This window comes from Pseudorca crassidens, chromosome 15 (genome assembly GCF_039906515.1).
Source record: "Pseudorca crassidens isolate mPseCra1 chromosome 15, mPseCra1.hap1, whole genome shotgun sequence".
Taxonomy (NCBI): domain Eukaryota; kingdom Metazoa; phylum Chordata; class Mammalia; order Artiodactyla; family Delphinidae; genus Pseudorca; species Pseudorca crassidens.
In genome coordinates this window covers 6,765,104-6,781,433 of record NC_090310.1, presented here as the reverse complement: position 1 = coordinate 6,781,433, position 16,330 = coordinate 6,765,104, and the positions used below count along the sequence as shown (strand labels likewise).

General features: G+C 57.5%; 1 protein-coding gene across 4 annotated transcripts; it reads left to right on the top strand.

The window, feature by feature from the left end:
* The first annotated feature begins 1,335 nt into the window (after window positions 1-1,335).
* Window positions 1,336-16,114, top strand: LOC137206717 (TSC22 domain family protein 4). Of its 4 annotated transcripts, XM_067705750.1 has the most exons (6): window positions 1,336-2,018; window positions 2,449-3,490; window positions 5,735-5,901; window positions 10,857-10,905; window positions 13,531-13,920; window positions 15,655-16,114. In XM_067705750.1, the coding sequence occupies exons 2-6, from the start codon at window positions 2,729-2,731 to the stop codon at window positions 15,886-15,888; spliced, it is 1,602 nt and encodes a 533-aa protein (XP_067561851.1). In that variant the 5' UTR covers window positions 1,336-2,018; window positions 2,449-2,728; the 3' UTR covers window positions 15,889-16,114. The 4 variants fall into 4 exon arrangements, with proteins under 4 accessions (XP_067561851.1, XP_067561847.1, XP_067561848.1 ...); XM_067705746.1 differs by lacking the exons at window positions 13,531-13,920; window positions 15,655-16,114 and adding an exon at window positions 11,342-12,015 and having other exon boundaries at window positions 1,344-2,018; XM_067705747.1 differs by lacking the exons at window positions 1,336-2,018; window positions 13,531-13,920; window positions 15,655-16,114 and adding exons at window positions 2,068-2,207; window positions 11,342-12,015.
* The last annotated feature ends 216 nt before the right edge of the window (window positions 16,115-16,330 follow it).

Below are 16,330 nucleotides of genomic sequence, written 5' to 3'. Positions count from 1 at the left end.
TTCCTGCACCTCACCACTTGGGAGGCCTCAGGATCGAGCTCCGGTAGTCATTGTTACCATTTGAAGGGAGAGAGACAGGCAGATGCATTTTAACAACGAGATAAAGATAAACTGGGGGCAAGGGGGTTTGCATTATTTTGTTTTTGTCTAATCCTAAAGGGTGGTTAAAAATTTCCATGAGCTAAAGCTGAGGAAGGAAGGATGTGTCAGACAGCCCAGAGCCAGTCTCAATGCCATCAAATGCTGGCTCTGAGGCCTTGGGCAAGTAACCCAAGCCTCAGTGTCCTTAGCAGAGCCACTGGAGCTCAAAACCCACCCCATTTCTGCCCAGGGCTGTTTTGAGAATCCATGAGATAATTATGTAGAGTGGACAAATATGAAGAATTTTAATATGCTTGAAAAGAGTTCCATATGACCCAAATTAATTAGAATCCATTTCCTTCTGAACCTGGGAGTGAAGGCAGATACGGTCGTTAGACGCTGCTTTTGCTAAAATAATTCTTGTCAGAATGTTGTTGGGGGGCGCAAAAAAGAGAAAATGGAAGTTGGAGGTTTATTCTTTCATGCCAAGCACATAGTAGGCCCTTTATGAGTGTGTGTGGATTCTCCACAGTGAGCAGGGGATGGGATGGAGAGGTGGGAAGAGTGAGAGGTGGGTGTGTGGGGAAGGGTCCAGGCTTGTGGCCAGCCAGGTTCCTCCTTCGGCAGGCACATCTGTACGGGTGCCTGTGTGTGACCCGCGGTTGGAGAGAAAATGCAAGTCAGCACGTTCCTGAATGTGTCTCTGTCATTTCTCTATCCCGATCTAGGGAGCCAGACAAGGACACACCTGAGTGTGAGAAATGTCCCTGCTCTACCACTGATAGCCTTTCTGAATGTCCTGGGTCTCAATTTCCACATCTAACAAGAGGAACAGTACGATGTTTGGGGTTTGATTCAAATACTCCAGCACACTACAACAAAAGATATTGAAACAAGATTGAGTTTCAATTGTGAGTTGACAACTGTTGAAACCCCCTGCTGGGTCCCTAGGGGTTCATTTTACCATTCTCTCTAGTTTGGGGCATGTTTGAAAATTGTCATAAGGATCCACTTGAAAAAATAAGGACCGGGGAGAAAAACAGTATCTTCCTCGTACGGTTGCTGTGAAAACCAGCGACGATATGACAATAACAGCTGCAGCAGCACCAGAACAATTTACTGGGCGCTTACGGAGTAGCAGGCACCCAGCAGGATCCTGGTAAGTTCCTCCCCACTGTTCCGTGCGTCCGTAGGCCAATGGCAGCAAGTGCCTACAAGTAAGGGAATCCCGGGCCTCCCCGCAAACTCCTCCCCTTTCTCTCCGCCCTCCGCGGCCCCTCCCTCCGAGGAAGAGCTGGGCTCGGGCCCAGCAGGTGTGGGGTTAAGGCATCCTGTTCCGGGCCCCTGGAACAGCAGCGGCAGCGGCAACTGCACCAGCAGTGGCCGGGGCAGACCTGGCCCCGGGCCAGCTGGCTGGGAGCCCCAGGAGCGAGAAAGGGCGGAGGAAGGGGAGGAAGAGGGGAAAGAGGAGGAGGAGGAGGAGAGGAGCAGTCAGCAGGCCCGAGGAGGCAGGACTTCCTGGCGTGGGGGTTGTCAACAGCCCCGAAAGAGAAAGACCGAGAGGAGCGGAGGGAGACCCAGCGGTGCCACGCGGAAGGAGACTTGGGAGAGCCACTCGCCGCGACGACCACCGAGGCGGCTCCACCTGCAGGGTCGGGGGCTAAGGCGCCCCCTCCCGCATCGGTCCGCAGACCCTTGGGGCTTCGGAGGCCGCGCCTGGGCTCCGCCAAGGAGGCGGGGGTTCCTTCTTTTCTGGACAGCAAACTTTCCGCGGAGATGCCTTTCGGGGCGAGGTGCGGCCCCCGAAGAGGACCGGCCAGCCTCTAATTGCCGCCTGCGCCCCCGAGCTGCTGGGGCCACGAGGCCCCGGGGAAGGGACAACCCAACATCTTAGGCGGCCGGGACCCCCGGCCCAGCTCGGTGGCCGCGGCCGAGAGGTAGGGCTCTGGGTTGGGCGGGGCGGCGGGGCGGCGGGGCAGGGCCTGCCTCAGGGATGGGGGAGCTGCGGTGCAGGGGGCCTCGGTGGCCCAGCACAGGCCTCCCGGCGGCCTGGCCGGGCTGAGGAGCGGCTTCACTCCTGTTCACCCAGGCCTTGGAGCCCTTGCTCTTGGGACGACTTGGGTCCCGTGAGTTTGAATCCCAGCGAGAAATGCCCAACTTTGGGTCTGGGCCGCCTCTTCCTGCTCTCTGCGCCCGCCCGGATCTGTCCCCTCTGCTCTGGTCTCTGTCATTTCTGTCTCTTTGTCTCTGGCGGTTTCCCCTTCCTCCCCCCATTCCGCTCCCCAGAGAGGAAGCCCCGGAGGTGGCCTGCCCACTGCTTTCTCACACATTCTCTCTCTGTCTCTCTCTCTCTCTCTCTCTCTCCAGTTTGCAAACTCAGCTCTGGAGTTCGGCGGTGGCAGCGACAGCAGCAGGAAAAACCTGCCCCTGCCCCCCCAGCTCCCGCCACCTCCCCTACCCTGTTCTCCCTTCACCAACCAGGCACCCCCAGTTCCCGTAAGGCCCTCCTGCCATGTCGGACCCAGACATCCCCAGGGGCCCTGATGTCCCCACCATGTGGCCCCCCTGTTCCAGGGGTGCCTGAGCCCCTCGAAGAGCCACCACCGCCCCCCTGCCCACCTTGGCCCAGTCCTGAGCCCCAGGGACCATGAGTGGGGGCAAGAAGAAGAGTAGTTTCCAAATCACCAGCGTCACCACGGACTACGAGGGTCCGGGGAGCCCAGGGGGTCCAGATCCCCCTGCCCTGCCGGCTCCCACTGGGCCCCCGCCCCGCGTGCCCAACGAGGAGCCCAACCCCGAGCCAGGGGGCAAGGGCACCCCCCGGAATGGCTCCCCACCGCCTGGGGCCCCCGCCTCCCGTTTCCGGGTGGTGAAGCTGCCCCAAGGCCTGGGAGAGCCTTATCGCCGAGGCCGTTGGACATGTGTGGATGTTTACGAGAGAGACCTGGAGCCCCCTAGCTTTGGCCGGCTCCTGGAAGGGATTCGAGGGGCCTCAGGGGGCAATGGGGGCAGGTCTTTGGATTCCAGGTTGGAGCTGGCCAGCTTAGGCCTGGCCACCCCTACCCCACAGCCAGGCCTGTCTCAGGGCCCCACCTCCTGGCTCCGCCCGCCCCCCACCTCCCCTGGACCTCAGGCCCGCTCCTTCACCGGGGGGCTGGGCCAGCTGGCAGTGCCCGGCAAGGCCAAGTTGGAGACAACCCCCCTGTCAGCCTCCGCGCCCCAGCAGCGCCCCCCAGAGGCCGGGACGGGGGATAGCGCGGGCACTTCCCGGGCTGCCACGCCCCTGCCCTCTTTGAGGGTAGAAGTGGAGGCAGGGGGCTCAACAGCAGGGACCCCTCCACTGTCGCGTACGAAGGATGGAGCTCTGCGGCTGAGGATGGAGTTGGTTGCTCCAGAGGAGATGGGGCAGGTAAGAGCTGGGTTCAGGGTTGGGGGAGACACCTGAGGGGTGGTGCTTGTCGATTTCGACCTTGGCCTCTGCTTCCATACTGACCTCTCCCCGCTCCATTGTCACCTGTCCGTCACATCAGACAGCCCCGTCTTTTTTCTTCCTGCTCTCTCACTTGGCCCTTGTTTTCTCTCTTAGGCTCCGTCTTCCCCACGTTCTGCACTTTCTTTCTCTTTGGTCTTTCATTTGTTGCCTTTGGCCCGAGTCTCCAGCTCCAGGTAGCCCAGTCCTGTCTCTCCATCATGGAGATGTGACCTCCTCACTTTGGCCTTCACCTTCTGTCTTGGTCTCACTTCTTCACGCACTGAGAGTGGAGGCCCCAGGCAGGGCTGGGGTAGTTGGGCCTGCTGGGGTTGGGAGGGAAGGGCAAAAAGTAGGCATTCCACTGTAAATTTCTCCTTTGCAGTTCCATCTCCAGTTGGGTGTGTGTGGGGGGGTCTTCTTTCCACTCACCACCCAGCCCCACCTCCAGCTTTGTCCCAAAACAAACTTCCCCAAGACATTGAAGAATTGGGTGGGGGTGAGGGAACCCATTACAAGGACGGGACGTTGGCTGGTTCGTCTTTTCTACTCCCAGTTGTCAGCCTGCGTCTGGGTCTCTCCAGGATCAATCACTGGGGGTGGCCACCATGCGGTGGGAGAGAGGTGGGGAGCAGCCGAGAAAGAGTTAAATCCTTTGCTCATTCTGCTTCCTGCCTCCAAAAGACGAACAAGTCCGGGCTGGGGGGCAGGATGCCTGGGTCCTTGGGGTGGGGGGTGGGCAGCAAGGGGTGTTGCATGTGTCTGTCCTGAAGGAGAAAATAACACGTTGGATGCAGGAGGAAAGGCAGGTAGTGTGAGGATGAGAACTTTTCCCCTTCTTGGCCTTGGGCACAAACCACAGTATAAAAATAACCTGAGACTGTGTGTCTGGGCCTTTTCAGGACCGGCTCCCCCCACCCGCTCCTGGCCTCAAACTCACGTCTCTCATGCCACCCCCCACTTTTCTTGAGTTCTTTCATTCAGTTCCTACCCCAGGGGAGAAGATGCGTTTTCTTTACTGGTCCCTGTGCACACACTCTTCCAAAGCAAGCTCCCTTTGCCCCCAGCCTCAGCTCTCTCTATCCTTAAGCCCTGCCTGAGCTTCCCTTGGGCCCACAGACCCTGCCCCTCTCCCCTCTGTGCCCCCAGTTCCCTTTCCTTCCCCCACGTCCTGATTCCTTCTTATGCCCCTGCCTCTGTGCTGCTGTTTCCCTGCCCCAAAGTTTGTCTTCCTCCTACACTCCCCCATGCCTCTTCTCCCCGGGTTGCCTCTAACAGGGGCCTGGAGGAGGGCAGGGGGCACCACCTGGGCCCCCTTCCTCTGTTCTGTCCCGCCAACCACCCTGGACTCTCTGTTCTTGGCTTTTTCCTAGAAGCTGGGGCCTCCTGGGGCCTCACAGAGGCGTCTTGTTCCTGTGGCCCCCGCCCTTTTGCAGCCACCCCCAGCGCCTGTTGGGCTGTGTGGGTCCACACCCAGGCTCCGCCTCTCTCCATCTCTGTAACCGCTCCGGTCCCCAACCCCCAAGAGCCAAGCTCAGGAGCAGAACTTCACCTGAGTCCCTAGAAGTTTGAGAGGAGAGGCTAGAATGGGTAGAGGAGTGGGGAGGGGGGAGGAGGGGGAGGACCAGTTTCTGAGGATTCATTCTACAAATGGCTGTTGAACAAACTACAAGCTCTGCCCTCTGGAGCTTACCTTCCAGCAGCAGGGAGGCAAAAATAATTTCAGATAATATTAGGGGCTATAAAAAAAAAAGAACAGTTCAGTTGAATTCACGAGTCACAGGATGGAGAAATGCCTCTCTGAGGAAGTGACATTTGAGTCGCCTTAAGAAGTCAGGTAACAGAAGGCACAGTCTCTGACTGGCCTCTGATTAGGGGTCCTAGTTCAGGTGGTGGAAGGGTACTGGAGTGCAGACCAGAGCCCCTCTCCGATACCCCATGAGCCACTTTTTCGAAGCCACTCACCCAGTCCTCAGGATGGGTGCTGTTTCCCTTGTCTCTAGTACCTCCCCCCAGATCCGGGGGTAAGAGGGGCTGCGGGGGCAGGACGCCTGGGTCCCTTGTCTTCAGAAGATGGGGGTGTGTGGGGAGAGCTGGGGAGGGAGGAACACTACTAGGCAAGTTGTAAGGTGGCTGGATCCTTTCTCTCACTCAATGTGACAGTTCCCACCTGTCTGTCTCCAGGTGCCCCCACTCGACTCTCGCCCCAGCTCCCCAGCCCTCTACTTCTTCCCCGATGCCAGTCTGGTTCACAAGTCTCCAGACCCCTTTGGAACAGCGGCTGCCCAGAGCCTCAGCTTCGCCCGCTCCATGCTGGCCATCAGTGGCCACCTGGACAGTGATGACGATAGGTAGGTGGGCTCCGGTTCCCCACCCAGCACCTGGGAAAGCTGAGTGAAACTGCCTGGTAGGTGTCCTTCCCTCTACTTGAACTTGGGGAGGACCCCTTAAACTGAGAATCCTGGCCTGGGCATAACACATTGGGCAAAGCTGATTTGAGACCTACTCCCTCCCTGTGGAGAGAGCTGGGTGGGACTCCCTGGCTTAGGACTGTCAAATGGTAGACTTTTTTAGAGTTTGAAGGGAGTCATTGTTGTCAAATTCCAGAGCTCTTGCAGATTTAGCGATCATCTGGCCAACCCGAAGAATTTACTGGCAAGTGTTCAGGAGACCAGAATAGGGAGTCGGTCTCCTCCCAGATCTCCCTCTCCCTACCGAGGGGAATGGGACTCCTGCAGGGTCCACGCAGCCTACTTTAGGACCCTGGGACCTCTGGGACCAAGAAAGCATGTCCCTAAGGTTCGGTTCTCTGTGCTAGGATCACCATGGGGGCTAAGCACTCCCCGGAGGCCAAGGCCAAGCCAAAGCCGTGGAGAGGCTGGCTGTCGGCCACAGGGAAGGCACAGGAGAGCAGGATCTCCTGGGGTTCGCCCTTCAGGGGAGAATGTCCTGTTCATGGCACGGTGGGCAGAACTTCCTGTTTTGAGGGCCAGGTTTCAACGTAGCAAAGTCAGCAAGCTGAAAGGGGAGGAACAAAATCGCGAGTCAGATGGCCTAGCTGCTCCTTTCTGGCTGTGGACTGATACGAACCCAGGAGAGGGGCCAGGGAGTTGCCACTTTCATTTTGGAGGGAGGAGTGGGACTTCCGGTTCGAAGCCTGGGGGAGGGACTTCCTGTTTGGAAGGCACTAAGGGGCGGGGCTTAGTGGGAAGTGGGGGACTTATTTCAGCGGAGTTTCTCCTTCCTGCCTTCCAGTCACGTGGCGACCCCGCCCCCCACCCCCCCCTTCTCCAGTCAGGGACTGAGGCCTTGGGGGGGTGCAGAGAGAAAAGAGAAGGGGGGATAGGGGCCGGTGGGATGGAGGGCAAGGGGCCTGGTGAAGGTACTTGGAGAATGAGGGACAGAGCAGGGCTGGGCAGGGAGCCGCATCTGAGCTCCCTGCTCTAAGGAATGTGTGAGGTGTGAGGTCGGCCAGGCCCGGGAGAGTCACCTGCCCCCATCGCTGCTATTCTCAGCGCTTCCCACCCGCTCCCCTCCCACTTGGGAGGTTCCCTGGCACGGAGGGCTCCCTGTCCCTCCCCCACCCCTGTTGATTTGAGAGGCCAGCTTCCAGCTTTCTCTTAGAGAGTTCTGCCTCTAGAAGCCTCCTGAACTCTATTCTTTTGGCTTGTCCCCTCCCTCCCCTCCTCCCTCTGTCCCACCCCCTCAAACACCCCAGTCTGACCGGTCTGCCTCCCAGCCTCCACTTTACTCTGCTGAGCTCCAAGCCTCTGGGGCTGAGGCCCAACCCCTCGTGCTCCACCCTGCTGGGTCAGCGTGTTTGGGCTGGGCCACCTCCTTGGCCCCCTGGAATGGGGCGTGTAGCCCCCACCTCACCTCTCTGGTGTGCCGGGAGCTGGCAGAACAGGGTCTGAGTGGCATGGGACCTCCCTTTTGAGAGGGAAAGTGGACTGGGGTATTAAGTGCCTGGATCCCAGATGGGGAGTTGGGGATGCCTGACCAATCCTAAATCTGGGGATGGGAGAACAGAGGGTACATGGTGAATTCATGCCCCCAACAGGGCCTGGCAGTTGGGAGGTACTTGAATAAGTGGATGGATGGATGCATGAGGGGATGGTTGCATAGGTGGGTAGATGGCCAGCATGGGGGATCCAGGCATTACGGGGAATGAATTCCAGGAACTCAGGAAAGAAAAGGTATGTTTATCCAGTGCTTCCTTGGGGTCAGATGCTACCTCTTATGTCACATAATTCTTAAGAGCAACCCCAGGATCCCCACTATCCACATGAAGAAACAGAGAGGAGGAGGGTTTTTAGAAACTTGCCCACTGTCACCAGCTAGTAAGTGGCAGGACTGCTGTTGGAGCCTGGGTCGGACCCCAAAGCCACTTTCTCTGCCCTCTCCTCCTGGAATGCCTGTGTCCCAAGAGAAGAGGAGGAAGCAAACATCTCTGCGATGCCCTTTCTCTCCAGGACAGAGGCAGGGACAGCTCTCCCAATCTGGGCAAAGAGCCATCCCCCGCCAACCCCCCCTCCCAGATCCAGGAGGGAGTGTAGACGGGGCAGCCAGGCTCCTGGGGGCTCATCAAAACACGGTGAGGGAGCAGGGCTGGCCCTTGTCCCTGGCATCAGAACCTCCCCACCTCTCCCAGATGTCCTGTTTCTTCATCTGATCCTCATTTTGAAGCTGTTTCATTTGACCTTCAAAAAGGAAGACGAGCCTCTACAGCTGTCCTTGCCCCAGGACCTAAGAGTCCTGCAGGGCCAGAGTCCCCAGGTGTGCATGTCGTGCTCTGCACAACTCCAGGGGGCGCCACTCACATTTGAAGTCACTGTTGACACTTGAAGTCATGACAGTTTTCGAGAAGATGGCAATAAGTCTTGAAAATTTTATTCTGACTCATACAAAGTTGCTTTGGGGGCTTGTGGTGAAGGCTGATCCGTCCAGTCAACCCCAAACTTCCCACTCCTGACCCTGCTCAGAGATCCCAGCACAGCGCCAGGCAGACCTTCTCTCAGGGGTTCTCAAAGGGAGGACTTGGGTTGCCAGAGTCCTGGTCCCTTGAAGCGTTAATGTTAGAATGTGCCAGTGGAAAGTGCAGTCAGAAACTCTCCAGTGCTAGTCAAACAGGAGATAATCATCTGTCAGCCGACAAATGTTTACTGTTGTATTATTCCTTTATTTCTGGCAAGAAGGAACAACTTACTTGGCATCTTTACTGAGTGTTCGCCAAGCAAGGCCAGTGTTCCTATTCCTGTGAATCTGCCCCTCTTTGGTCTCTGTGTGTCTGTGTACCGGTGGCTGGGGGGAGGGTTCTGTGGTGGCCCAGTCTCCACCCAGGTGTCTCGGTTTGAAATAGCTTGAAAACTGCTTTGACGCTGCAGCTGGCTGGCCTCGCTCTGCTCTCAAACTTGTTTCCTCCCCCCAACCCCAGGAGTCCCAGGTCTCCGTCCCCCACCTCATCCTGTCCTGCTCTCTCAGGCCTGGTCACCCTCTTCGTTACTCCACCTGTCAGCGCCTTCTGCACCCAGAGCTTGGATGGGAAATGGAAAATTCCCAGTGCCCTCGTGCTCCCTTCCTGGCTGCAGGGCCTCATCCAAGGGTCACCTTGGATTGAGCGCTAATTCCCCCCACAGGAAAGCAAGTTGGAACTGACAACCAGGAGAGAGGGCTGGACAAGGGAGCGCAAGGGTGAGGGAGGCGGCATGTTGGGGCCACCTCCCCTGAGAGGGGCAAAACTGGGGGCTGGAGGTCAGGACTGGTGATCCTGCGGTACTGGGAGGCATAGGTGGAGGGCTGGCCCCGGGGCCGAGGCAGCTGAGGCGAAGCTGGACAGGTGTGGGTGGTGAGCCGCAGGGTGAGGCAGGAACCTGGGGCCTGAGTGGTGGGGAGAGGGAGCTTTGGAGGAAAGGACAGGGTGCAAAGGACGGTGCAGGTTCTGGGACCCAAAGCCTGGGCTTGGGGACTCTTGAGCCAGGCCTGAGTCGACCTCTGGTGGCCACTTAATAAACTGCAGCCAGACCTGCTCTCCCCTCCCTGTCTTCTGTTCCCGGGACTCTTCAGAGCGCCTGCACTTACTCCCAGTATCCCACCTCCAGCCTCACCTTCTCACCTCTCCTTATGCCCTCACTGCCTCCAGGATCCCAAACACCAGACTCGGGTCCCAGGTCCATAGGCTGTACTCGTGTTTCAGGCTCTGTTTCTGTTGCCGTGGTAACTTGCCCATTCCTCCTCACCCTCACTGTGGGAGGAGGGGAACTCTCTGGCTAGGCCCCAGGGGTCATCCCTGCTGTGGGCTTTGTTTCAGGGAGCTGTTCATAATCCAAGGAAGACCACAAGCATATCAGAAACACCCCCCACCGTATCGCCTTCACTCCCTTTCTCACCTCCTGGCTGAGAGCAGCTGAGGCCTTGAGGGAGGCCAGTGTTCGCCCAGAGGGGGCAGGATGGGGTCAGAGGTGGGAAGAGGCCTCCTGGGGCCAGGCTGTCCCTCACCCTTCACACCCTTCCCTGCCCCAGGCCTCTGGCCCCGCAGCCCCTCCCCCGACTCGGCCCCCCAGCTGACTGTTCTCAGCCGGCCCCCCTCCCCTCCGCTCTGGGATTGGTGCCAGGGTGAGAAGGGGACACTGGCACTGACCGTGTCTGGGAATTCCCGCCCACCATGGAGCTGGCGGGAGGGGGTCCCCGTGTCCCTGAGGAGCCAATAGCAACCAGGCTTTGCCCTGGGGAGTGGTATATAGCTTTCAGGCCAGCACCCCCTAGGCGCTGTCTCCTTTCTGCCTGCCTGGCACCAGCCAGACTCTGCTCTGCCCGGGGGGGCTTTGAGCCCCCCAGGCAGTCCTTATGATACAGCGCTCTCCCTCTGGGGAGGCCCAAGGATCCTTTCCCCTTGGGGATGGCCCAGCCAGGGGTCTCAGTCAAGTCCCTGGTATCCTCGTATGAGACCCGAGTGGTGGGGATGGCTCCGGGGCCTCCCCGGAAGAGGGGCTGTGTCTCCTCTCCTTGTTCCCCTCGGGGAGCATCCCCCATCCGAGGGGCATCTGGACCCCCACCGCACCGGGGCCTGGGGGGGCCCGGGCAGCGGCCCTCACCCCGTCGGGGGATGGACAAAACTCTCCTCTCCCTGATTCTCTGCTGTCACAGGTACAGGCAGGGGTGTGGGTGGGAGGCTGCAGCAAATGGGGCTTGTGGAGGAGGCCAGAGGCTGCTCTGAGAAGCACCTGGAAGGCAGCAGGCTGGGGTGTCCAGACACCTGGCTTGGCACCTGTTCCTCCTCCTTACCTCTCATCTCCCTGTGTCTCTCCAGTGGCTCCGGAAGCCTGGTTGGCATTGACAACAAGATCGAACAAGCCATGGTAAGAGAAGCCATCTTGGTCCCAGCAGGTCCCGGCTCGTGTGCTGATGCCCAGGCCCCTGCTTCTGTTGGCCGGCCCAGTACTCCATCCCTGCTGTCCTCATTATTAGGGAATACTGGCTTCTGCTCCTCGGCCTGCTCCCAGCTGGGTTCCCTGGGGTCCTTCGCCCCCTCCTGAACCCTTGACATACCTTGCTTCCTAGCCTGCTCCTGGCCCCCGTCTCCATCTTTGAGCCCTGACCTTGCCTCTGTCCGGCATCCGTGCCCATCCCGATACCCCACCCCCTGCGCCTTCCCTGTTTGACTTCTTCCCCGGTGGTCCCCCATCATCTGGGAGCAGGACGCTCTCCCACACCTGGCTCCTCAAGGCACTGGGCAGGGGATGAGGTTGGGGTGGCCTGGGACCCCTGACGCTTTGCCTGTCCCTGGACCCCCAGGACTTGGTGAAGTCCCACCTCATGTTTGCGGTCCGGGAGGAGGTGGAGGTGCTGAAGGAGCAGATTCGGGACCTGGCCGAGCGGAATGCCGCGCTGGAGCAGGAGAATGGACTGCTGCGTGCCTTGGCCAGCCCCGAGCAGCTGGCCCAGCTGCCTTCCTCGGGGGTCCCGCGGCTGGGGCCCCCAGCGCCCAATGGGCCCTCAGTCTGAGCCTCCCTTCCTTCACAATGTGCCTTTGGGGGCCGCCACAGCTGCTAGGCCTTGAGCCAGCTGCCTGCCCCCTCTTCCTATGCAGCTTTAATGCCCCCTGATCCCCGGGGATGGGAGTTGAAGGCTCAGAAGTGGCCTGTCCCCCGCCCTTCCTTGATCTCCCCATAGTGCCCAGGGACTGGGCTGGGGCATCCCTAGACCTTGATGGAGGAGGGAGGGCATCAGGACAGGGTGTTAGGTGGAGCCCCCCTCCTCCCTCCCTAGGGGTCAGTGTTCTGGGACCGCCCCGGCAATAGATGGCTTGGGGGTGTTGGAGGCTGCCTGGCAGACATCCCCACCTTGTTCCCTGGAGTGGCCCCCTCTCCTCTGCCCAGGGGAGGGAGTACGGAAAGTATTTGGAAGTTCTGGGATTCAGGTTGTTATTAAAATAATAATTATAATTAAAAAATCCGAAGAAACTTGAATCTGGAGGTTGGCATCTCGTTGCTTGTGTCCAGATGCGGGACCTGCACCAACAGTTTCCACCTGTGGGAGAGCAACTTGAGGCTGTGGGCTCCCCTGGAGATCTTGTCCAGACTGCGGAGGTTTAATGTGGCTCAGAGTGGAGATGCGGAAGGAAAAGGGAGCCAGCGGCCTGGGTCCTGGGAAGGGGCAGGCGAGGCGAGGTTGGGGGGGGGGGGCGTCGGCCCACGTGCTGGTGGGGGACAGGAGAACAATGGAGCCTTTGGTGATTGTGCAGGATCCACCCCCGGCTTCCCAGCGTGTCCCCTCTGCGGGCTGGATCTGGGTGGCTGCTTGGGGGTGGGGCGGGGGGCCCTGAATGGGCCCCTTGTCTCAACCCTGGGTGTGGGCCAGGCTCCCCGGGCACACGGTGCCCTCGCCAGGCCTGGCTGGCCTCCGTGGCCTCCACCCCCAGCTGGCTGAAGATGGGGCCCTGTGGGTGAGCAGGCCCCTCCCCGACAGCCTCGGCTCCGGCCCAGGCGGAAGAGGCAGGTAGGGAGACGGACCCCATCTAGTGGGGAAGCGGGGAAAGCGGCAGCCTCCACTTGAGGAGAACCCTGGCCCCACTAGGGGGGACCTGCTGAGAGTGGGATCCTGGAGGCAGACCTGGTTTGTACTCCCCGCCCTGTGGCTCCCTAGGTTTATGACTTGGGCAGCTTCTTTGGTTTTTCTGAATCGCAGCTTCCTCCTGGGTAAAATGGTGCTGACAATAATACCTCCCTGAAGGGCAACTGGGAGGGTTACGTGACATCAGACATGGGAAATGCCCAAGGAGTACCAGGTGCTCAGTAAATGTTAGTTTTCCTTCCTTGGATTCCGGGGAAGGAGGGCCAAGGGTGCAGGGATTGGCTCCGGGCATCCTGGAAGGGTCTCGGGGGTTGGGGTCAGGGCCAGGCAGGCTCTCACAATGGGCTAGAACTCTCCCTCCCTCTGGGTTCTCATCAACTTTGACTCCTCTCCCTGTCCCAGGGAGGGGAGGAAGGGCCTAGGATGAGTCACCGGGGGGAGTTTTCCTCCTGGATTCTCTATTTCTTTCTTCACTGCTGTGCTAGAGGCTCCCCAGAGACCCCTTAGGTGGCGACCACTGGCCTGCAGCCTGTCCTCCCCACTGAACTGAATGCCGGTTCTGCCCCCTGCTTGGGGCTTGTGTATCGGAAGAAATGGCCGTGGTCCTGAGGTTCTTCCGATGGATTTGGCGCAAGATTAGTCACTCGGTGAGTTTCAGAGATTGCCCCTTCCTCTTGCCCTGCTGGGGTGGGAAGTGCTGGTCAATGACCTCTAGGTCACAGAAACCTGCACTTCCTCACCTGGCCTCCCTCCTCTCCTGGCCACCTGTGGCCAAACAAGATGGAGAGGGAGGTGGTGAGGGACAGGACAGCTGGGGAGGAGGCCCCTTCTCCTCTGGGCCTTCCGTTCTGACTGTTGTCTCTTGCTCTGCCCCTCACTTCTGTCTGTCCTCTCCCTGTCTCGGTTCTTAGGTCTTCTTCTGGAAACACAAAGCTAAGTCAACCATCGCAGAATTCACTGACTCCAAGAAAAATGAGTTGAAGGAGAAGGAGTTGGAGTTGAAGGAGTTGAAGGAGAAGGAGAAGGAGTTGAAGGAGAATGAGTTGAAGGAGAAGACTTCCAAGGTGTCTGAGACTTTCAAGTTGGTTGAGTCCCCCAAGGAGGCTAAGGTCTCCAAGATGGATGTGTCCTCCAAGGCGGCTGACCCCTGCGTGTTGGCCAAGACCACCACGGATGGGGCTGCGGTGGAGGTGGGCCATGGGCCGAGATCGCTGTTGCAGCTGCTCCGGACTGCCGTCAAATCTGTCTCCACGCTCATGGTCTCCGCCCTGCAGTCTGGCTGGCAGATGTGCAGCTGGAAGGTCAGCACGTTGTCCCCCTTGTCCCCAGCAGCACCCCCCTCCTATCCCCCATGACTCATTCACGCTGGTGGGAATGTAAAATGGTGTGGCCACTCTGGAAAAACAGTGTGGTCAGTTCTTCTAAAACTAAACATGCAGTTATCATATGGCCTAGTGATTGTACTCCTGGACATTTATCCCAGATAAATGAAATTTTATGTTCACACAAAAGTCTGTACGTGAACATTCATAGCAGCTTTATTCATAAGAGCCCAAACCAACCCAAATGTCCTTCAATGGGTGAGTGGTTAAACTGTGATATATCATGGAATGATACTGCTCAGCCATAAAAAGGAACAAACTATTGATATATGCAACAACTTGGATGGATCTCAAGGGAATCATGCTGCGTGAAAACAACCAATCCCAAAAGATTATATATCGTATGATTCCATTTATACTATATACCATTGCAGAAATAACCAAATTAGAGAAGTGGGGATCCAGTTAGTGGTTTAGTGGTTGCCAGGGGCTGCGCATGGAGGGAGAGACGGGGGAGATGGGTTGGTTATAAAAGGGCAACATGAGGGATCCTTGCGACAATGGAAATCTCCATTGTAGTTGAATTCATGAACCTGCACGTGTCATGTAAAATTGGGAAGAATTCAACACACACACACACACACACACACACGAATACAAGTAAAACTGGAGAAATATGAATAAATTCAGATCAGTGGATTGTATTGATGTCAGTATTCTATAATACTACTAGAGTTTTGAAAGATTTTACTATAGGGGGAAAATAGGTAAAGAGTATAAGTATTATTTCTCACAAGTGCATGTGAACCTACAATTATCTCAGTCAAAATTTTAATTTAAAAAGGGAAGTGTCTAGGTTACTACCAAGTCAATTTATTTTGGTTTTGAATTAGGTATTACTGCATTAATAATAATTTTTGAAAGTTCACCTGGGGAATTCCTTGGCAGTTCAGTGGTTAGGACTTGGCGCTCTCACTGCCGAGGCCCAGGTTCACTCCCTGGTCGGGGAACTGAGATCCCACAAGCCGCGCAGTGTGGTCAAAAATAAAATAAAATAAAATAAAATATTCTGGGCCGGGAGAGAGGCATCAGGTAGAACAAGTTAATGGATTGGAGTGATATTTAAGAGGTAGAATTGTTGTCCCACGTGGTTGATTGCATGACGGTGAGGAGCGAGGGAGAGACAGACATGAAAACAGGCTGGAGCCATTCACTGGAAGGAGAGCCGACTTAGGGGAGAAAGTAACGACTTTAGGGCGTTGGGACAGGATGAGTTGAAGTGTCAGATGGACATCTGCAGGGAGGCGCCTAGGAGGCAGTGGGATATACAGGCCTGGAGGTCAGGCGAGAGCTTTGGGTTGGAGACAGAGTTGGGGGTGTCATTCTGGCCTTCATTTTAATGCACTCTCCATGGAACCCTAGTGGGGACTCAAAGGTGGGTCGGACATGGTCCCTGTCTTCCAGGAGCTTGCATGGTGGTATTGAAAACAGATGAGTCCGCAGAACAAATAGTGCATAAAATGTGGTGTGACAGGGTGAACACCAGAGTAGAGACAGGCCGAGAAGGCTTCCTGGAGGAGGCGTTGCCCAAGCTGAGGCTTGACAGGGCAGGTGGAATTAGACAAGCCTTTGCCGTTTATCTGCAGGTGGTTCCACCAGTGGTTTCCCCCTAGACCAAGCTGTTCATCTGTGCTCATCTTCTCTCTTTCACAGTCATCTGTGAGTTCTACCTCAGTCACCTCCCAAATGAAGACCGGGTCCCCTTTGGAGTCGAGAGGGACTGAGATGCTGCAGGAAGTGTACCTGGTGCTGTGGGCCGTTCGGAAACGACTGCAGCGGCTGGCCCGCAGGCAGGAGAGGCAGCGACGGCGCCACATCCGGGCCCACATCTGTCCCCAACCTGACCCAGTTCAGGGCTTGAGACAGGATTCCCAGAGTCCCCTCTAGGGGGGAACCCCACATCCTCAGAAAGCCCCCACCTCACTCTTAGGTAAGGTTGATAGGAGAGGTTAGGGCAGCAGGCCAGGAGTTGTGGGTGAGGAGAAGTTTTCAAACCGTCACCTCTCATCGGGACCCCAAGGCCTGGCCTGGGGGCCCACGTACTCTCCTTCATTCCTTTTATTCAATTTGTAAAAAATTATCAAAATGTTGGGAAATAAATATCGGAAATTTCTGAGTAGAGGTAGAGTGTGTTTGTGGATGGCCCGAGGCACTGAGGGGAACTTGGGTGGGATAGGGAGGGGCACCTGGGGCGCTGGCCCAAATATGTGTGGGAGTAACGGGGGTCGGGGTGGCGGGCAGCCCCACACACACTTTTAGGGGCTGAATTGCCTTTGGCAACTGTGCCGGGCCAGTAACGATAGTCTCAGAGGCACCGGTTCATTGAGGA